Source organism: Macaca fascicularis, chromosome 18 (assembly GCF_037993035.2).
Source record: "Macaca fascicularis isolate 582-1 chromosome 18, T2T-MFA8v1.1".
Lineage (NCBI taxonomy): Eukaryota > Metazoa > Chordata > Mammalia > Primates > Cercopithecidae > Macaca > Macaca fascicularis.
In genome coordinates, this window is record NC_088392.1 from 71,293,438 (window position 1) to 71,316,734 (window position 23,297).

The 23,297-nt window shown below is 37.0% G+C and overlaps 1 protein-coding gene and 1 pseudogene across 4 annotated transcripts in view; one reads left to right on the plus strand and one right to left on the minus strand.

Annotated features, from left to right (window-relative positions):
• The window catches only part of SMCHD1 (structural maintenance of chromosomes flexible hinge domain containing 1), a 150,783-nt gene that overhangs the window by 20,997 nt on the left and 106,489 nt on the right, over positions 1-23,297 (plus strand). For all 4 annotated transcript variants that reach the window (XR_012427283.1, XM_005587086.5, XM_045377732.3 and 1 more), the window contains exons 6-10: positions 10,893-11,007; positions 11,127-11,246; positions 17,323-17,489; positions 20,150-20,240; positions 20,936-21,146. Coding sequence is in view for 3 of the 4 variants with exons in the window: in XM_005587086.5 (XP_005587143.2) it covers positions 10,893-11,007; positions 11,127-11,246; positions 17,323-17,489; positions 20,150-20,240; positions 20,936-21,146 (704 nt within the window). In the remaining variant the exon portion in view is untranslated. The remainder of the gene's footprint in view (positions 1-10,892; positions 11,008-11,126; positions 11,247-17,322; positions 17,490-20,149; positions 20,241-20,935; positions 21,147-23,297) is intronic.
• LOC123570102 (U7 small nuclear RNA) lies at positions 15,886-15,920 on the minus strand (annotated as a pseudogene).

Sequence of the window (23,297 nt, forward strand, 5' to 3'; positions counted from 1 at the left end):
AGGCTAGTTTTCTTGTAGAATGGTCCACAACCTGGATCTGAGTGTTTCCTCAGTGCTGTTTTTTTTCTTTTAGTATTTTATTATGAACATTTAAAAACATACAGAAAAGTTGAAATTCTACAGGAAATACCCATATACTCCCACCTAGGTTTTACCGTTGATAGTTGCTTGACTCCTTATATATCTGTCCCACCATTAGTTTATCTGGTTTTTTAATACAGTTCAAAACAAGTTGTAAATATTGGTGTACTTTTTCCTAGTTTTGAAAGTGTCCGTATTATTTTCTAGGGTTCAATATTTTTAATTTTGATGTAAAATTCACATATTATGCAGTTAATTGCTTATATCTGTCTTAAATTTATCTTAATTGAATTGATCTTTTATGGAGATAAAATCTACAGATCGTAAAATTGACAGTATTAAAGCATACTGTTCAGTAGTTTTGAGTTAACAAAATTGTGCAACCATCGCCACTAATTCCTTTTACAGTTCCAAAAGAAACCCTGTATTAAGTGGTGGTCACTTTCTATCTCCTTGCAACCACTAATATTCTTTTAATAGTTTTTTTTGTTTGTTTTTTTGTTTTTCGTTTTTTGGTTTTTTTTTTTTTTTGAGACAAATCTCGCTCTGTTGTTTAGGCTGGAGTGTAGTGGTGCTATCTTGGCTCACTGCAGCCTCTGCAATGAGCGGAGTCCAAGTCACTGGGACCACAGGTGCTTGTCACCACACCTGGCTAATTTTTTGTAGAGGTGGAGTCTCACTGTATTGCCCAGACTAGTCTCCAACTCCTGAGTGCAAGCGATCCACCTGCCTCAGCCACCCAAAGTGCTGGATTACAGGAGTGAGCCACTGCAGCCAGCGAATAGTTGTTAATCTACATTTTTAGTTGTTTTTCTAGGGATTACAACCAGCATCTTAATTTATAACAATACAGTCTGGATTAATGCCAACGACATATCTGTAGTATACAAAAACCACTCCTGCTTAGCTTTGTTCTCCTCCCACTTGCGTGTACTATTATTTTCATATAAAGGTGATCATTACACATTATAGCCCTGTTACTAGAGTTTTATACTTACTATTTTATGTCTTGATCTTTTGAATCAGATAGGAGAAGAGTTACAGATAATACATTTGTACTGTCTTGTCTTGTCTTGTTCGTTCGTTCGTTCTTTCTTTCTTTTTTTGAGAGAGTCTTTGCTCTCTCGCCCAGGCTGGAGTGTAATGGCACGATCTTGGCTCACTGCAGCCTCCACCTCCTGAGTTCCAGCGATTCTCCTGCCTCAGCCTCCTGGGCTGAGCTTACAGGCACATGCTGGGATTATAGGCACATGCCACTATTCCCGGCTAATTTTTGTGTTTTTAGTAGAGACGAAGTTTCACTACGTTGGCCAGTTTGGTCTTGAACTCCTGACCTCAGGTGATCTGCCCGCCTCGGCCTCCCAAAGTGCTGGGATTACAGGCGTGAGCCGCTGCCCCTGGCTTGTCTTTTCCAATTATGTAATTACCGCTACCTTATTTTCTGTTTATTTCTTCATGTGTATTTGAGTTATAATACTTTCTAATATCCTGGTATTTTAGCCCAAAGGACTGTCTTGTCTAGTGGCTCCGTTAGGGCAGATCTGCTAATGACGAATTGCCTCACTTTTTATCTGAGAATGTCTTAATCTTTCCTTTTTTTTTTTTTTTGAGAAGGAGTCTCGCTCTTTAGTCCAGGCTGGAATGTGGTATCGTAATCTCAGCTCGCTGCAACCTCTGCCTCCCTGGTTCAAGCGATTCTTTTGCCTCAGCCTCCCTAGTAGCTGGGATTACAGGCATACACCACAATGCCTGACAAATTTTTGTATTTTTAGTAGAGTCAAGGTTTCACCATATTGGCCAGGCTGTTCTCGAACTCTTGATCTTGTGATCTGCCTGCCTCGGCCTCCCAAAGTACTGGGATTACAGGTGTGAGCCACCACACCCGGCACCTTTCCATTATTTTTGAAGGCTATTTGTGCTGGGTAAAAAACTCTTGGTTGACAGTCTTTTGTCTTTCAACACTTTGAATATGTTAGCTCACTACCTTCTGGCTTTATGGTTTCTGATGAGAAATTAGCTGTTAAATCTTTTTGAGGATCCCTTCTGTGTAACAGATTGCTTCTCTCACTGCTTTTGAGATTCTCTTTGTCTCTGGTTTTTGACAGTTTAATGCTGATGTGTCTAGGTGTGGATATGGGTTCATCCTACTTAGAGTTCATTGAGCTTCTCAGATATATAGAATAAAGTTTTTCATCAACTTTTGGGAGTTTTTTTGCCATTTTTTTCCTCCAAGTATTCTTTCTCTCCTTTCCTTCTATGACTCCTCTTATCCATATACTTAATGGTGTTCTGTAGTACATGTCTGTTCTTTTTACTTCATTTTCCTTTTTGTTCCTCAAACTAAGTAATTTCAATCATCCTACCTTCAAGTTTATGGATTCTTCTGCCAACTCAAATCTGCTCATGAGTCTCTTAAGTGGTTTTTTCATTTTGGTTATCGTTTTTTCCAAATCTAGAATTTCTATTCAGTTCTTTTTTTATGATTTCTAACCCAACTGATACTCTCTGTTTGGTGAAATACATTTCTTATACTTTCTTTTAGTTCATTATACATGGTTTCTGTTCTTTGAATATATTTAAAATAGCCGAACTTCTTCTGCCACAGTTTCTACCAACTGTTCTTTTTCCTGTGTGTGAACCATACTTTAATATCTCTTTGCATGGCTTGTAATTTTTTATTGAGAACTGGTCATATTATAATATAATGTAGCAACTCTGGAAATCTGATACCACCCCATTCCCCAAGACTTGTTGTTGCATCTGTTGTTTGTTTATGTCGTGGCTTCCCTGAACGAATACTGTTAAGTCCGTATCCTTATGTTACCCTTGAAGTTTCTGATTAGTTAGCTTTGTGGTCAGCTAATGATCAAACATTATCTTAAATGCCTTGAACCACTAAGTCTCCCAGCTTTTGCTGAGGGGCTCTGTGTGCATAGTGGGGTATGTTTTTAGTGTTATGTTGCAGAGTTTACAACTCTGCCTTACTTTTACTTCTTGCTTATAGTGAACCTCAAGGTAAGCTAGAGGTGGGTCATTATTAGGACCTTCTCAATTCTTTCTTGAACATGTGTTTAGCCCTGCACGTGGGAGTGACCTTACTGATTCTAGTGAATATGTTGAAGCTTTTAAAACACCCTGCAGACTTTGCATACCCCAACTTTTCCTTGTATATTTTTGGTCAGATTCTTGTTTTCTCCACTGTTTTCATTGCCTCAGACAGCTGTTACGATAAGCAGTTGCTGCTGATTGATTTTGATGTTTTTTTCAGGTGTTCTCATTGCTTTCATCAGTGAGTAGATTCTTGAAAGTCCTTATGCCACCATTCTGGAAGTGTTCACTCGTTTACTGATTTTTGACAAATACATACACTTGTGTATCTCAAACCCTTGTTAAGGTATAGGACAATAAGCTGGACTCAGTGGCTCATACCTGAAATGCCAGCACTTTGGGAAGCTGAGGCAGGAAGATTGCTTGAGCCCAGGAATTTGAGACCAGCTTATGCAACATAATGAGAACCCACCTCTACAAAAAATATTTTAAAAAATTAGCCACGTGTGGTCCAGGCACGGTGGTTCATGCATGTAATGCCAGCACTTTGGGAGGCCGAGGTGGGCGGATCACCTGGGGTCAGGAGTTCAAGACCAGCCTGGCCTTCATGGCGAAACCCTGTCTCTATAGTAAAAATACAAAAATTAGCCGGGTGTGGTGGTGTGTGCTGGTAATCCTAGCTACTCGGGAGACTGAGACAGGAGAATCGCTTGAACCTGGGAGGTGGAGGATGCAGTGAGCCGAGATCGTGCCGCTGTACTCCAGCCTGGGTGACAGAGTGAGACCCCATCTCAAAAAAAAAAAAAATTAGCCAGGTGTTGTGGCTTGCACCTCTGTAGCCGCAGCTTCTCAGAAGACTGAAGTGGGAGGATCGCTTGAGACCAGGAGGTCGAGGCTACAGTAATCCATGATCACACCACTGCACTCCAGCCTGGGCGACTGAGTGAGATTCTGTCTCTCAATAAAAAAGGATATATAACGTTACATAAACCTAGAAAATTCTCTCATAACTTGGGCACTATAAGAATTTCTACTTTAGAAGTTAACTTGGATATCTGGAACATAATTATAACAGTATGTGTATAATTATTTTGTAGGGGAGAGGTATGACATTAGTTAGGTCCACATACCTGGATTCAGGTATGTGTTGGATCAGTGCCACTCTTTCTGCACTTTCAACTTGCTCATCAAATAAAAGGCTCTCAACTCAGAACTGTGTTTTTGAAATATAAATAAGTAAAAATGCTATGTGACCCATGCCATATTTATTTTAAGTTGTAGAAATGGGACCCCAACAGGATTTTTCCTAATATTCCTAAAGAAAAAGCTGGTTTGTCTTCATTGGTTTTCAGCAAATTAAGATGAGCTTTTACTTTCTAATATTTGTATTTACTCGAATGTAGGGAATACGTTTGTAACATTTAAGCACTCTACTTTAATTTGGTCATTTCCATGTGTCTGGCACATTTATTCCAGAGGCTCTGATAGAGATTGGTGGCCAATTTTGTTAGAGATGGAGCTTTCTTAATTTTGGTATTTTTTTTTCTCCTTTGTTAGATTCAAGATAGTGAGATATATATAGTTACTCTACCCTGGCTTCCTGGCAATCATTTAGATAGTTCCTTTTACTAATTTGATCATCTTCCCTGATCACTCTTTCTTCTTCTTTTTTTTTTTTTTTTTTTTTTTTTTTGAGACAAGAGTCCCACCTGTCAGCCCCAGGCTGGAGTGCAGTGGCGTGATTTCAGCTCACTGCAACCTCTGCCTCCGAGGTTCAAGCAATCCTGCCTCAGCCACCCAAGTAGCTGAGACTATAGGTGCGCACCACCACGCCTGGCAATTTCGTATTTTTAGTAGAGATGAGGTTTCACTATGTTGGCCAGGCTGGTCTTGAACTCCTGACCTCAGGTGATCCACCCACCTCAGCCTCCCAAAGTGCTGGGATTATGGGCATGAGCCACTGTGCCCGGACCCCTGATACTTTTTCTTACTTGAAACACTTCTTATGTTTTGTTCCCATCAAAATTTCCCAAAGATTAAGTGTCCTCTTTCATTGTATGAAGAATATGAATTAAGATATTCTCTGAAATTTTTTTGGACTTTGATGTAAATTTATTCCTGAAGGGGCTTAATTTCCTAATTCTCCAGAGAACTGCTGTGGTGTAAAACTGTTCTTTGAAATTGTATTTTTCTACTTTTATTTATGTTCATGAAGGGATATTTATATAGTCCTTGAGTGGATATAGGAATTTTTCTAGACTCATTAACACAAGTCTGAGACTGTCTTGCAATAAATATTCTCAGCCTTACTTGCCGTGATAGAGTTGTTGCCTAGATTTGGTTTGCATGGATCATTTGGATTGAAAAAGGGATTTATGATTGTGTGCATTTCTAACTAGTGGAGAGAATTCTTTAGTTTTGTGTGACTTGATGTATATATGTTGTGTTTTATCAGTGAGCTTCTCCCTCTCTAATCTTTTGTATATTTTCCCAGAAATATTTTAAGGAAAATATCAGAAGATATTTTCAACTTATTTCCTAGAAATATTGCCGTAGTAACTGAATTCTTAGAACTCATGTACTTTTTTCTTCTTAATAAACATTAGCTCATAGACTTTGGTTAATCATAATTCTGGGAAACAAATTGCTACATCTCACAAGTTTTGTTACGCAGTATTTTCTTTTTCATTCAGTTCAGTCTACTTTTTTTCTTTGCAACTTGGTATTTAACCCATGGATTGTTTTAACAGTGCGTGAATTTGTAAGTGTTCCAACAGATTTTCCTATTGTCTTTCTATTGATTTCAAGTTCAATCTTATGATAGCTAGATAATGTACTGTTAAGTGATTTCAGCTGTTTTACATTTGTTGGGTTTTATGATCCAGGATGTTATCTGTGTAGGTGGATTTTCTATGTGTCTTTGAAAAGAAGGTGTATTTTGCTCTTGTTGGGAGAAATGTTCTGAAAATGTCAGTTAGATTCTATAGGTTGATGATACTATTCATTTCTTTGTATCCTTGCAGAATTTTCTATGTGGTAGTAACTAAGGGGTATTGAAGTCTCCAAGGATTGTTGTGCCTTCTGTGCCTTCTTGGTTGACCTTTTTATTCATTATGTAGTGTTGCTCTTTGTCACTGGTTATTTTCTTTGCTTTGGAGTGTACTTTACCTGTTAATATAGCCATCCCAGCTTCTTTTCATTTGTGTTTTCATGCTATATACTTTTTCATTCATTTTCTTTTAACCTACCTTCATTATTATATATGAAATGGGTTTCTTATAGACAACATATAGTTGGGTCATGTTTTATAACCATGTTTACAGTTTCATTTAGCGTCTTTGTATTATTACATTTAATGTAATTGAATGTATAATGAGCATTCAGATTTTGTGTTTTTGAATTTGAGATGCTCAACTTGTACTTAAATTTTGTTAAAGTCAAGCTCAAACTAGATGCTCAGCAAAACTATCTTTGGGTTTTGGGGGAAAGAGAGAGATCCTATCGGACATACAAAATCTGAAAAAAATTCATGCAGAACAGACTCAAATTATAAAAGAATGTTTAGAAAGATCTTCAGAAAGGAAAACAATACTGGTTATTATTACATTATCCAGAAAGGAAAATAATACTGGATATTATTGCATCCATAATGTAATTAAATGTAATAATACAAAGAGTGATAGTCTATTTTATTTACTCATTTATTTGTTTAATTGTTCTTTGTTCATTTCCTGGTGTCTTTTATTGACTTTGTCTGGTGTTAATATATTCACTCTAGCTTTCTTTTCATTAGTGTTAAAATGGTAAATCTTTTTCCAACCTCTTAACCTATTGTCTCTTTATATTTAGAGAGGGTTTCTTTTAGGCAATGCATATTTGTGTCTTAATATTTAACAATCTCTGCCTTTTAATTGGAGTGTTTAGATCAGTTGCTTTTAATTGGATTATTGATGTGTTGAGATTTAAGTTTACCATCTTTGTTAATTTATTTTTTATTTTTCCTGCCTATTTTTTGTTCCCATTTTCTTTTTTTCCTGCCTTATTGCAGATTCATTGTGTGTGTGTGTGTGTGTGTGTGTGTGTGAGAGTGTGTGTGTGTGTGAGGGAGAGAGAGCAAGAGCAAGAGAGATTCCATTTTATTTCCTTTTTGGCTTATTAACTATAGCTGTTACTTTACTGGAAACTCCAGGATTCATAGTATAACTCTTTAATTTATCACAGTTTGTATTAAGTGATACTAAACCACTTCACATATAAATACATCACAACAGTATACTTCCATTTATGCTATCTTGGTCTTTGTACTTTTGTTTTTATACATTTTACTTTGGCATCAATGTCAAAGTACAGTATTGTTATTTAGCTTTAAATAATCATTTGCCTCTCTCCTTAATGTAAAAAGGCTTCTTCTCAACTTCCTGACCTTTCTTGCTAAACTGTACACATCTGCTCTGTGTTCCAACAGCACACTGTTCTGTCCCTTTTTAAAGCAGTTCTCTTTTAAAAAATTGTGGTAAGATATAAATAACATAATATTTACAGTTATAACCATTTTAAAGTGTATAATTCCATGGCATTAATTACAGTCACAGTCTTTTACAACTATTTTTATTATGTATTCCGAAAGTTTTTTCACCCTGTACCCCCAAATTGAAGCTTTACTCATTGAACAGTAACTCCCCATTGCTCCCACTTGTATCCCCTGGTAACCATTATTGTACTTTCTGTTTTCAATGAATTTACCTAATCAAGGTACCTCCTTTAAGTGGAAGTGTACAGTATTTGTCGTTATACAGTATTTGTCATCCGTGACTTACTTCACTTAGCATAATTTTCGAGGATCATCCATGTTGTAGCATGTATCAGAATTTCATTCCTTTTTATGGTTGAATAATTCTTCACTGTACAACCATATTATATTTTGTCTATCAGTTCGTAGATGAATGGACACAAGTTGTTTCTACCTTTTGTCTTTTGATAATGCTGCTATGAACATTTGCATGCGAAATCTGAGTCTCTGAACCAGTTTATGTTTACCCACATATTTACCATATTTACTAGAGCTTGTATTTATTCCTTTGTGTAAATCTATCTAGTATTGTTTTCCTTTCTGAGAAGATCTTTCTAAACATTCTCTTATAAATTCAGTCTGTTCTTGGTGAATTTTTTTCAGATTTTGTATGTCTGATACGATCTCTCTCTTCCCCCCAAACCCCAAAGATAGTTTTGCTGAGCATCTAGTTTGAGCTTGACTTTAACAAAATTTAAGTACAAGTTGAGCATCTCAAATTCAAAAATACAAAATCTGAACTGCTCCAGAATCCAAAATTTTTTGAGCACCAACATGACACTTAAGGAAATGCTTATTGGAACATTTCAGATGTTGCATTTTCAGATTTGGGATGCTCAGCTGGTAAGTATAATGCGTCTATTCCAAAATTGGAAAAGAAATCAGAAATCTGAAATACTTTTGGTCCCAAGCATTTTGGATAAGGGGTACTCAAACCTATATGTTAAATATGTCACTCAGTTTCCTACCAACTTGCATCATTTATAAGGAGAAATCTGTTGTCAGTCTTATCTTTATGTCTCAGAACATATTGTCTGTTTTTCTCTGACTTAAGATTTTTTTTTTTAATCATCAGTGTGTATGCTTTGTAGCATCGTGGTGTCGTTTCTGTTGAAAGTAGTGGTGTGCGCATGTTCTCACTCATAGGTGGGAACTGAACAATGAGATCACTTGGACTCAGGAAGGGGAACATCACACACCGGGGCCTATTATGGGGAGGGGGGAGGGGGGAGGGATTGCACTGAGAGTTATACCTGATGTAAAGGACGAGTTGATGGGTGTTGACGAGTTGATGGGGCAGCACACCAACATGGCACAAGTATACATATGTAACAAACCTGCACGTTATGCACATGTACCCTAGAACTTGAAGTATAATAAAAAAAAAAAAGTGGAAAAAAGAAAAACAAAGTAGTGATATGTTTGTGTATTGTGTGAGGTGTTTTGTATAAATGCAGGGTTGTGTGGGGAGGCATTTTGTGTGTGTTATTTTGTGTCGACAGTTTGTGTGTGTTGTGTGGGGATGTGATTGTAGATGTTGAGGGGGTATTGTGAGGGAATACTCTTTTGGGTGCTTTTGTTGTTTTGTATCTCTGGTATTACAGTGTCCTACCTGCTCAATGTTGTCTTTATGTTTATTTTGATTATTTATATATGAGGATAGGACTTTTTATACCAATTAAAATGTTTTTGGTTATCCCATTCTTTGTTTCTGTTTCTTTGTTTTCTCTTAAATTTATTGTCTTCTGCTGTTTCATTTTCTTGATCCACCTTTTTTCTTTTTAATATTTTAGAATTTGTATCTTCTCTGATCTTCTTTGAAATTTTATCATGCATATTTAGATTTCAGGATTAAAAGTATTTTCCTTCCCCCAACTTAAGGACTTCATTAGCTTTGGTCACTCTCTTCCTGAAATGACAGTTTTGTTATTGAAGGTATGTAAAGTGTGACTTCTTAGAAATTCAACGATATACACATACCACTTTTTCACCACACCAGTAAATGTCTCATATGTAGTACTTAAAAAAATTACTTTTGTATGTATTGTATTATGGTGACCTCTTGTATGTTAGATTGTGCTTGTAGGAACATTAATTTAGAACAAGTCTTCTGGTGGTAAATTACTTTGGTTTTTAATCTATAAATTCTTAATTTTTTTCTAGTTGACAATTTTAGGTTAACAGATTTTTTTCAGGCATTGCAGAGATAATATTCTTCTCTGTCTTATACTGTCACTGTCAAAGCCTGCTAATCTATTTTATCCTGTCTTATCTCTCAGCCTATTTTCTAGTTCTTCTGTTTGGTTTTTGGTGTTTACAGTGATGTTGATTTCTTTTTATGTATCTTGTTTGGGCTCTTTTCGTTTTCTTGGATCTGTGAAGCCATGTCATACTGGTTCAAGCATATTTACAGCTGTTTTCTGTTCTCTGTCCCTTCTGTTTCTAGAACTACATTTAATCTTGTGTGAGATATTTTGCTTTGGTCATTTATGTCTTTTAACACCACTTTGATTTTTTCAGTTTTGTTTTCTTTCTTTGTTTCCTGTGGTTACATTCTTTGCATCTTTCTGTTCTCTAATTCTCTCCAGCTTTGTCACACCTGCTCTTTAATCTTTCCATTGAGTTTAATAGTGGTTCCAGCTTCACTTTCATTCTGTTTCTTTCTGATATTGGGGGATGATGTCCATGGAGACTTTGCCTATATTTTGAAAGACCAGTGGTGCCTCTTCTTCAGAATGTTGTTATGGTGCAGTGTTCCCTCAGAGCTCTTCATTTATCATGATATATGGAAGTGACACTCTCCTTTGCTCTAATTACCATTATTCTTTAGACAATATTTTAGGAAGTTTTGAAGTAGCAAACAGCTTTGAAGGAAAGTTTTAGAGGCATAAGGATAATAAAAATACTTATTTAGTCCTGTTTGCTGAGAGATTTTCTGATTTAGTAGGACTGAGCCCAAGAATTTACATTTCTTAAAAGTTTTCAGGTAAAGCTAGTGCATCTGGCCTGGGGACTACACTTTGAGATGAACTGGAGTGGATGTCTTGACACTGATTATTTCAGCTTTCAGTTAGGGGTGTTTGCAGGCATGGTGATCATTTCATTAACACTGAATACAAGCGCAATGAAAGTTTCTTTTGACACTTAACTAGCTTGATTAAAATCACTGCATTAATGTAATGTTTTATTTTAGTGATCATTCAGGATATGTTCGTCCAGTACCAGTGCCACGCAGTTTAAATAGTGATATTTCCTATTTTGGTGTTGGGGGCAAGCAAGCTGTCTTCTTTGTCGGACAATCAGCCAGAGTAAGTAAAAAGATTTCTTAGAAATGAAAGTTGATCAAAAGATTTTGAAGTTGACTCTGTCTAAATGCATTAACCAGTTTATTAGGAATTTAAAAAGTACTCTTTTTAATATTTAACAGATGATAAGCAAACCTGCAGATTCCCAAGATGTTCATGAGCTTGTGCTTTCTAAAGAAGATTTTGAGAAGAAGGAGAAAAATAAAGAGGCAATATATAGTGGATATATTAGAAACAGAAAGGTACAATACATTTTTGACTCATAATTATAAATTTACTCCTTTGGATAGACGGTAGGACAGAACTTAACTTGAAGGTATGAAATTTTCATAGTTACCCTTTCCTTTAGTCATGCTAGCAACAAAAATGGGCTTTCTCAAGCCAAAATCTTCAGACAAGTTGTCTCATAAAGCTTACTAAGCTTTCTTTAAATTGCTTGTAGGATTGTAAACTTTTTTCCCTGGTCTGAATTTGGATTTTAAAATCTTTGTTATATAATAAAATTATAGAGTAGAAAAACAGTAATAGGGTAATGTACTTTCAGGAAATTGGACCTCAAGAGAAATAAATGAGAGATTGCTGTTACAAGTTTGCATTCAAATTCTTGTGTTAATATGACAAAATGTTAAAAAATTTGAATCTTAGTGGCAAGTAAATGGTATATTTATTGTGTATCCCTTCAACTCTGTTTGAAACATGATTTTTTTTTTTTTCTCGAGATGGAGTCTCACTCTGTCGCTCAGGCTGGAGTGCAGTGGCGCAACCTCAGCTCGCTGCAGCCTCCACCTCCCAGGTTCAAGAGATTCTCCTGCCTCAGCCTCTCGAGTAGCTGGGATTGTAGGATTACAGGCGCCTGCCACCACACCCACCCCACTACTTTTTTTGTATTTTTACTAGAGACAGGGTTTCACCATGTTGGCCGGGCTGGTTTTGAACTCCTGACCTCAAGTGATCCGCCCACCTTGGCCTCCCAAAGTGCTAGGATTACAGACGTGAGCCACCATGCCCAGCCTGAAACATGATTTTTAATCTAAAATCTTTAATATATAAGTTAGTTTACTTATTATTTTAAGAGATGGAGTCTCACTCTGTCCCTCTAGAGTGTAGTGGTGCTATCACAGTTCACTGCAGCCTCTAACTCCCGGACTCAGGTAATCTTCCAACCTTGGCCTCCGAAAGTGTTGGAGTTACGGGAAAATCTTTATTTTAAAGTGATTTGGGGCTGGACATGGTAGCTCAGTCCTGTAGTACCACTAGTTTGGGAAGCTGAGGTGGGAGGACTGCTTGAGCTCAGGAGTTCAAGACCAGCCTCTATAGCATAGGAGACCTTGTCTCTACTGAAAAAAAGAAAAAGAAAAAGAAAAGCTGGGTGTGCTGGTCTGCGCACCTGTAGTCCCAGCTACTTGGCAGGCTGAGGTGGGAGGATCACTTGAGCCCAGCTGCAAGTGAGCTATGATCATGCTGCTACATTTCAGTTTGGATGATAGAGCAAGACTGTCTCAAAAACAATACAAATTTTTTAAAAAGTAATTTTGAACTTTTAAAACATTGGTTTTCTGATTCTAAAATAACTTGTAGGAAGCTTTATAGGAAAGCATAAGGAAGATAAAAATACTCCCAAGTCCTAGAGAAGCCTACTGAAACATTTTGGTGAATTTCCTTCTAATTCAGCTTTTTAAAATATATACTTAATAGTTTTTTTTTTTTTTTTTTTGAGACAGAGTCTTGCTCTGTCGCCCAGGCTGGAGTGCAGTGGCCGGATCTCAGCTCACTGCAAACTCTGCCTCCCAGGTTCACGCCATTCTCCTGCCTCAGCCTCCCGAGTAGCTGGGACTACAGGCGCCCGCCACCTCGCCCGGCTAGTTTTTTGTACTTTTTTTAGTAGAGACGGGGTTTCACCGTGTTAGCCAGGATGGTCTCGATCTCCTGACCTCATGATCCGCCCGTCTCGGCCTCCCAAAGTGCTGGGATTACAGGCTTGAGCCACCGTGCCCGGCCTACTTAATAGTTTTGATCCCACATTTTAAAAATTAACACATTGAATATTTCCCCATCTTACAAATTGTTTTGATACACAGCAGTTTTTAGTAGCTTTATAACATTTCCTTCAATGACTGTAACATAATTTCATGATTCTGTTGAGCATTTGGCTTATTTAAAGGATTTTACAGTAATTGTAAAGACATTGCCGTGAATATCTTTGCATAACATTTTACCTGAATTAAAAATTTTTTTCCTTAGTTTAGATTGTTATAATTTTAATAGCTGTGATAATGAATTTGAACTTTTTTTTTTGAGATGGCGTTGCACTCTGTCGCCCAGGCTGGAGTGCCGTGGCATGATCTCAGCACACCACAACCTCTGCCTCCCTGGTTGAAGCAATTCCTCCCGAGTAGCTGGGATTACAGGCTCATGCCACCACGCTCGGCTAATTTTTTTTTTTTTTTTTTTTTTTTAAGTAGAGACGAAGTTTCACCATGTTGGCCAGACTGGTCTTGAGCTCCTGACCTCAGGCAGTCCGCCCACCTTGGCCTCCCAAAGTGCTAGGATTACAGGTGTGAGCCACTACGCCCAGCCTGAATTTGAACTTTTAAAATGTTCGTGGCATGTATTTCAAAATTGCTTGTCAGAAAGGTTAAACCCCTAGTCACATACATTTCCAACCGTATGGAAGTACATGTCTGACCATTTATTTTTCAAAAGAGTGAGAAGGGGAAAGGGCAGCAAAATGTTGGCCATTTGATAAGTGAAAAAAAAAATACCTTTTCTTTCATTAGTTGGTGGGTTGGATTATTTTTTTTTCCATTTTATTACCCACTTTTATTTTCTCGATAACTTAATATACCTTTGTGCAGGACACGACTTTCTTTTCTTTGTTTCATTTACTTAACAAATTGCATATTTTGATATTTTTACGTAACAGTATTCCATCTTGTCTTAACCACCACAAAGCCCTGTAAAATATAATGGTGGAAATATTAGTTGCCGTGATAAAACTGGTGAGAAATAGAAATTGAGAATTTAAGTGGTTTTCAAAACTGTGTGCGTATTACGAAGCTTGTATAGAACTGTGTCTCCTGGAGCACCATTTCTCTGCCAGCCTTTTCTGTATTTTGTGCTTAGTTCTACCCAACAAACATAAGTACCTGTTCCGTTTCCTTTTATGACCAGTCTTTTCCAGCCTATTTTTGTTGGCCTTGTATCTCTGACCTGTGAGCAGTTTTCAGAATGTGGGTGGAGTTGGTGGTTCTTGTTCTATAGTCAATAGTCTTGCCTTTTCTAAAGATGTGTATTTGCTACTTATGTCAAAAGCTCTCAAATCTGAGTTTCATGTGAAAACTTTTCTCAAGACTGAGACACTGAAACATGCTAGCTTCAATAAAGGAAACAAACCATCCTAGGCCCTTTAAACAGAAAATATCTAACAGAGGGAATCAGGTGATTACCTGATTATTGGAAGGGCCAAAGGAATGAGTTATGGGCTAAGCCTTCAAGAATGATACTAAGACTCTGAAGTTAATCCTGGAGGGATGCTGCAACATTTGCTATAATCATTCAGTTGGAGGACCACCACTGGGTCTGGAATTCAGGAACTCACTGCTGTATCTGTGATCCAAAAGTTGGAATGTTCTCACTGCCACAGTTGCTCCACGACTGGAAAACAGAATTTCTGGCCATAACTAGGGCTGCAGTGGCCTTTTGACACATTAAACCTGAAACCTGGTTACTGATCTTTCAGTGCCTTGTATGATAACAGAAAACCTTTAAGAAACTTCAGGAAATAGCCTTTGCTTCATTTTTGGCGTCCAGATTTTGGCTAGTATGTCTAATTGGTGAAACCTAATTTGCATCCACAACCAAACAGTATTTTTTTTTTCCTTCCAACCTCTGTAGCCCAAGGGAGTACAGTTAAAGGTAGTAGGAATGGGTGATGAATACCAACTGATCATGTCCAGCACACTCATTTCCAGGTTCAGTTAGATGTTCTTTCTTAGGTGTTTGAGGAATAACTCACTTTTGGTACCTTTGAAGTCAATTATTGGCTGGGCACAGTGGCTCATGCCGGTAATCCTAGCACTTTGGGAGACTGAGGAGGGAGAATCTCTTGAGCCCAGGAGTTCAAGACCAGCTGGGCAACATAGAGAGACCCTGTCTCTTAAGAGAAAGAGATCAAATATTATCTGGAAACCTTTCTTATTCCCTCTTTCTCCTGTTTCCCTCTCAACTACCCTTTTCAATTAATGGCATCCACTAGCCATGCAGTTAAAGTTGATAATCCTTTTTGTTAATCATTCAGCACATTTAATTTTGTCTTTTATATTATTTTCTTTCATCTATCCTCTCTTCCACCCACTTTCCACTGCTCTAATTCAGCCATCCTGCCTTATCTTTTATCATATGTTTATCATATATCCTAAAACTACCATATTTCCTTTATGCTCTTGAATTCATGTTCTCATTTGTCTGGAATGTTATTAATCAGTCATCTGCTGGGTGACTGTCACCCTCTTTTTACCTGTGTAGCTCTTGGTTCATATCTTCATACATAATGGCATATTGTTTTGTAATCATTTGTTTTTTTCATTTCCTACCAGATGGAATTTGTAGAGCACAAAGGCACTGTCTTATTTATCTTGAACCTGTCTTCCTTAGGCCCAAGTTGAGGCATAGGACTTACAGAAGATGCTTGATAAATATTTGGATAATGAATTTGCATCATTAGTAAATTCAGACTACTCTACTGACTCAAAGTGTATGAAATGTTACTTGTATATATTGTAGCTGTGATATTAGCAATTTAGTGTATAGAGATGCATTAGAATGGTTTTGAAGGGGTATAGTCTTAAAGGATTTATTATTTTTTAATCAGAAATTTTAGAATTTGATAGACAAATTCTAAAAGAGCTGTAACACTGTTTTTAGTTAAGCAAGTAATCATACATACTTATTTTTAAAAATTAACTGATTTCCTAGATAGAATAGTTTGATCTGTTTTTATTTCCACAGTTTTTAAATCTACATAGCAACATACACAGTAGATATAGTCTCATATTACTTAAGGACAGGGATGCATTCTGAGAACTGTATCATTAGGGTATTTTGTTGCTGTGTGAACATCATAGAGCGTACTTACACAAATTTAGATGGCATAACCTACTACACACCTAGGCTATATGGTATAGGGTACTGCTCCTAATCTACAAATTTGTACAGCTTGTTACCCCAGGCAGTTGTAACAGAATGGTAAATATTTGTGTAGCTAAACATATCTAAACATAGAAAAGGTACACTGATTTTACAATATTGTATCATCTTATGTGACCACTGCAGTCAATTGTTGACAGAAATGTTATGTGGCATATGACTGTATACACATACACACACATGCACACACACGCGTGCGCACATACCATGTTTTTTTTGTTGTCGTTTTATTTTTTTTTTAAGACATGCTTGTTGCCCAGTCTGAAGTGCAGTGGCGCGATCTTGGCTCACTGCAACCTCAGACTCCTGGGCTTAAGCGGTTCTCCTGCCTCAGCCTCCCTAGTAGCTGGGATTACAAGCACATGCCACCACGCCTGGCTGCTTTCGTATTTTAAGTAGAGATGGGGTTTCGCCTTGTTGGCCAGGCTGGTCTTGAACTCCTGACCTCAGGTGATCTGCCCGCCTCAGCCTCCCCAAGTGCTGGGATTACAGTAGTGAACTACCGCACCCGACCTGGAATTTTTTAAAACATAGACTCATACTACAAACTGAGAAGTTTGTAATTTTATCCTCAAATTCCCCTACTACCCCCCTTCCAGAGAATATTTAGATTTTCTCTGAAAGTGGACTGGTGTCCAGGATGATTTTTACCTTTAAGCACAATGTGTTTGGGCTTAGCTAGCTGTGTCCAGCCTGCCCTGTAGTTTTCTTGAACATGGAGGGCTGGACATTGGTCCTGACCAAGTTAAGTGGTAGGTCTCCCAAGCAAGGGTTCATTCCACCCTAGGGTAAGTGTCCTCAATTTTTTAAGGCATTTTAAAACTCGGTATTTGTCTTTACCTTTTCCTTTATGATTCTAAAATTGGTTTATCATTATAAGATAGGGTGCTCTTTATGCATGCTAGTTTAGCAGTCTGTGTGAAAGTTCCCTTGTCTTCACAGTGTTGTCACATGCTCAGCCAGTTTGTTATATTGGGCCAGTGTCCTCCAAAAGCTTTTCTGAAGCCTGTTTGTGAAACTCCAAGTAAATCACATTAAAATTTGATGCAATAGCTATTTGTATAATTATAATTTAGATGATTTAATCTGTTGTATTTGTGTTCACTCTTGTAGCCCTCTGATTCTGTTCACATTACAAATGATGATGAAAGATTTCTACATAATCTCATCATAGAGGAGAAGGAAAAAGATAGCTTTACTGCTGTGGTTATCACAGGGGTACAACCAGAACACATACAGTACTTGAAAAATTATTTCCACCTTTGGACACGACAGTTAGCGTAAGTAATTATATTTGGTTTAGGAAATGTTGGTACTTAACTTTTTTAAGACTGAAAATATTACAGATACATTGAAGCCTCTTTGGTATCCTTTTTGCTCCTATCTCATTTTCTTCCCAGTACTCTGATATTATCCAGTACTCTGATATTGGTGTTAAAACAGCTCTCTATTCTTTTATTCTGTAAGTATTTATAGATCATCTCTAGTGTACTGAGCATTATTTGAGGCACAGGATTTTGACAATACTATAAAATTAAAAATGAACTTCACAGTTTGTCAAATTGAGCACTATATCACTTCCACGACCCCGTTTTGTGCTGCTTTTCCATAGCACCTGTCATAATCTTCCATACCATATATATTTATTTTTGTCGTTAAATTCACTGCTGTGTCTCCAATGTCTACTAGCAGAATACTTGCTACATGGTAGATGCTCAGATGTTTATTAAGTGAATGAATGCATCAAGCTTATTAAAATAAAAAATATATGTATGTATGTGCCTGTATGACATTAGTGCTGAAAATAATCATACGTTTTTATTCCAGTAAAACTTGTAGGGACTCTATATCCCATTAGACCAAATCAGAGGAATAGTTATTTAATGGCTCTAATTTTTTTTTTTTTTGGAGACAGAGTTTCACTCTTGTTGCCCAGGCTGAAGTGCAATGACGCAATCTCAGCTCACTGCAACCTCCGCCTCCTGGGTTCAAACGATTCTCCTGCCTCAGCCTCCCGCGTAGCTGGGATTACAGGCGCGTGCCACCACACTCGACTAATTTTTGTATTTTTAGTAGAGACAGGGTTTCGCTGTAATTGGCCAGGCTGGTCTTGAACTCCTGACCTCAGGTGATCCGCCCACCTCAGCCTCCCAAAGTACTGGGATTACAGGCGTGAGCCCCTGTGCCTGGCCTAAAATTTTTTTTTTTTTTTTTTTTTAGACGGAGTCTCACTCTGTCGCCCAGGCTGTAGTGCAGTGGCATGATCTCCACTCACTGCACGCCCTGCCTCCTGGGTTCATGCCATTCTCCTGCCTCAGCCTCCCGTGTGGCTGGGACTACAGGTGCCTGCCACCGCGCCTGGCTAATTTTTGTATTTTTAGTAGAGACGGGGTTTCAGCGTGTTAGCCAGGATGGTCTCGATCTCCTGACCTCATGATCTGCCTGTCTCGGCCTCCCAAAGTGCTGCGATTACAGGCGTGAGCCACCGCGCCTGGCCCCCAAATTTTTTTTTTATAGCTATGTGGTACGTACGATTTACTGTATTGTTTCCCTGATTTGCATTAGTCTGAATTACTGAGACTTGCAAAATGGGTACATCTGCTCAAAATTCATATTTTAAAAATGCATCTTTTTACATTTACCCAAAAGACTGTTGCTCTTAATTTGAGAGTCTCAATTTTATACATAATTATATGCTAAGAGAATTTTAAAAATTTTTTTATGGGAAAATAAATTTGATTTTAGGAATACCTTTTTTCTTGTTGAATATTTCTGTTTATTATCCCTGTTACCCAAGGTATTTAAATAGGACTTTGCAGTTTTCTTCAAGTACTTATTTTATTAGCTATTTTATAGTTTCTTTTTATTGAAGGAACTCAGTGTACGTTAACACATAATTTAAATATACTCTTGCTCTAATAAAGAATGATTATGAAGAAATATTGCAAATTTCTATTTTGCGAATAAAGACATGGTATTTTATAATCCTGAACAACATTACCAAAATATAATCTTTTTAAACCTTTTCTTAAAAAATAAAGAGGTGTTGATTTCCAGAGTGTTGGTTTTCAGTGAGATGATGTCAAACTTAGTAGTTTTGTTTTTGGAATATTAGGATAAGATTGTCTCAGTGCTATAGGAGAGGAGAGATGAATGTTCTAGAATGGGGGTTCCCAACGCCCGGGTTGTGAACTGGTACCCATCTGTGGCCTTTTAGGAACCCGGCCCCACAGTGAGTGGTGGGCCCCAGTGAGCATTACCTCCTGGCTCCGCCTTCTGTCAGATCAGTGGCAGCACTAGATTTCTCATAGGAGCATGAACCCTAATGTGAACTGTGCTTGTGAGGTATTGCGTGCTCCTTATGAGACTCTAATGCCTGTTGAGCTGAGGTGGAAGATTTTCATCCCAAATCACCCCCCTTCAACTCCCATCCCTGGAAAAATTGTCTTCCATGAAACTGGTTTTGGTGCAAAAAAGGTGGGGGACTGCTGTTCTAGAATGATATTCTCATATTGACATTAGATATCGAATTCAGTTTACCCCCGATAATTGAGTCCTTTCTGGAGTGTACCTGGCAAGTAGCATTATAGACTCTTGCTGTCTAATTTATATTTATTTGATGAATTATTCCTCTTGGAAGTGGTGTATATGGTCTTTAAAGTTGGGAAGACCTGAGTTGAAGCCCACAGCTCCCTAACTCTATTCTGTGATGTCAGATAACTTACATACACTCCTTGTACCCCAGGGTCTATATCTGTAAAATGAGACGCAATAATACCTGCATCTCAATTGTTTTTACCATTAAATGGAATATGTGTTTAAAAATGCTTAATAAAGTGCTTGATACCTAGTAAATAGTGTTAAAATTTTTTGATAGAAGATTACATTAACTATAATTTTATGTGAATTAAAAGTATAAAATTATTCTTCTCTCTTTTAGGCATATTTATCATTACTATATTCATGGCCCAAAAGGAAATGAAATACGAACATCAAAAGAAGTTGAACCTTTCAACAATATTGATATTGAAGTAAGAGAAAAATCCATCTTAAAATATTAAAAATTATGAGATATTTGTTCCAGTTCTAAATGACTTGGGCTAATAAAAAACACTCGATAATTAGACAACTTCTCTCCTTGTTTTTTACCAAACTACTTTGATTGTTTGATATCCAACTAAAGAGATTTTTCCTAGATGTATTTTTCTTGAACCTTTATTTACTGTAGTACTTGGTTTATCTTTTTTTGTCTCTCTTCTGTAGAGCTATGCATTGTTACTGAACATCAATCATCTCTTGAAGCATGGAGGAAAAGGGAGATAACGTAGCTTTCCTTTTGTTTGTAGAAGTTGTATGATGGTGACAAGATTTAGTGGCACAGAGCATTTGAGTATTGGATTCTCAATACCCTAACCCACATGTTAGAATTTCACGTACAATGTTGTCCCACTTCCTACCTCTAGCAAGAAACCTTGAATTATTGTGACTTTTCTGTCCTTCAGCTCTGATTTGCTGTTTCTTTGCTTATATTTTTTAGTAGTATATTCCTTATCGAGATGCTACTTAAAGCTGTTTAACTCATATATAAATATATATATTTCATTAAGCCAGATTATTACTTGTACAAATAAACAGAATTTTTGCTTATTCTATTGTTGAATCATAGCTGAGAACAAAAGTAAAGTTACCATGGAATTTAATTATTTTTGTTTCATTTTTATTTTAGATTTCTATGTTTGAAAAAGGGAAGGTACCTAAGATTGTCAACCTAAGGGAAATACAAGACGACATGCAGACGTTGTATGTAAACACAGCAGCTGACAGTTTTGAATTCAAAGCTCATGTTGAAGGAGATGGTGTAGTGGAAGGGATTATCCGTTATCATCCATTCTTATATGATAGAGAAACCTACCCTGATGATCCATGCTTTCCATCAAGTATGTTAATCTGTTATCTTAGTTATAAAATACGAAGTTGTGATTTGGGACAGCAATTTGTTTTTCTAAATGATTATCAGTTGGGCTATTCAGGTTAGAAAAATAAATATTAAAACTTTTTCTTATGCAGGTCTTAGGTTGTTTTAGGTATTTGTAATTTTTGTAATTCCTGATTTTTATGTACGTTCGTTTCTAGGTGAATACATCTTTAATGAACTCTTCTTTTAGTTCTGTTATGAAACCAAACTTTTAGATATGTATGCATATTAATCGTTTATATGTTCTCTTCTCTTTATCCTTGTTGCAGTTTTACACTTTATGCAGTCATATCTATCAGTTTTTTCTTTTTGCTTTCTGATATTGTCTTACTGTAGAAAGGCTTTTTACACCTCAAGATTATGTAAATCTGTAGCTTTTTTGATTTTGTTGTCATTTTATGGTCAGTGCATCTGTGTTTTCCTTTTTTGTATGTAGAGTAAGGTGGGATTTTATTTATTTAAATTTTTGAGTGATGGGGTCTTGCCATGTTGCCTAGGCTGGTCTTGAAATCCTGGCCTGAAATAGTCCTCCTGCCTTGGCCTTCCGAAGTACTAGAATTACAGGCGTGAGCCACCACACCCGGCCCCCCTTTTTTTTTTTTTTTCCCAGTAGAGAGATAGGGATTTAACAATTATTTTCTATGTGGTATTCATACTCAGTTTCTTAGCACCAGTTATTAAATGTTACAATTTACCCAATAGTTAGAACTTTTATAATATTACTTTTATAATATAAAGTTCCCATAAGTACATAGGTCTAGATTCTTTACTATAAGGTACTATTTATTTTTTTGTATATAAGTAATGATACTGTCTTGTAGCTTTATCTTGTAATTTGGTATGTTTGGGACAAAACATTTCACTATTGTTCCTTTTTGAGAATACTTTTGCTCTTCTAGATAACTTTGGAATCAGCTTCATACATTCACTTATAATAATTCTAGTGGGATTATTGGGATTGCATTGAATTGATAGGTTAACAATATTAAACTTTTTCTTTCAGAATACTTCCTGAGTACATTGTTAGTTTTCTAGGGTCTGCAGCCAGATTTTCTGATTTGAATCCCATCTTTGCTGCTTTCTGTTGGACAAACTACTCCCTACCTTAGTTTCCTTATCTGGGATATGGGTAGTTCACACCTCATAAGGGTGTTGTGAAGATCAAATTTAAAAACTGGGGCAACTTCTCAGAATAGTGCTCAGCACTATTTATTAAGTGCTCCTGCTCAGTATGTGTTGTTACTGAGTGGCTCCACTGGCATTTTTGCTTTTTTTTTATGTTTTGGAGACAAAAGTCTCGTGTTACCACACAGGCTGGAGTGCAGTGGCACAATGTAGGCTCACTGCAATCTCTGCCTCCCAGGTTCAAGCAATTCTCATGGATCAACCTCCTGAGTAACTGGGACTACAGGTGCCCACGACCATGCCAGACTAATTTTTTTGTATTTTATTAGAGACAAGGTTTTGTCATGTTGCCCAGGGTAGTCTCAAACTCCTGAACTCAGGTAATCCTCCCACCTCAGCCTCCCAAAGTGCTAGGATTACAGGCATAAACCACTGTGCCTGGCTGTCTCTGACTTCTTAAATTTACTATTTCCAATTTTTGTATGCTAATAGACAAAAAGATATAAATTTTTTCAAATGCTGCCTTAAAAAGAAGAGCAAGTAAGTTGAGTGATCAATCAGAGGGATTCTCTAAGAGCAAAGTGGTTTTGTTTGATTGAAAGCACCTTGTATATAAGGGACTTCTTGTGAGGGCTTTTAGGGAGAAGGTTTTGTTTTAGGTGCGTGAACTAATGCCAGGGTAGCTGAGATGTTAATATGTCAGGATCATGTTGTTTAATCCTAATTTATCTGGATACACGAGAGTGTGTTGCTAATAAACATAAGATTATAGAAAATTGTGCTAATTAATGCTCTCGATGCATAGTAATATATCTTACAGTTCTGTGTACATTTTCCATGCTTAGTTAAATCTGAAAATGAAATAATTTCTAAAAAGTAAGCTTAATTTTAGCATCATTCACTAATTTGTTCAAACTAGGTAAACTCGCTGCTGTTAGATGTCAGATTTCTCAGGTGATTTTCATGTGAACATGCTAGTTCTGATAAA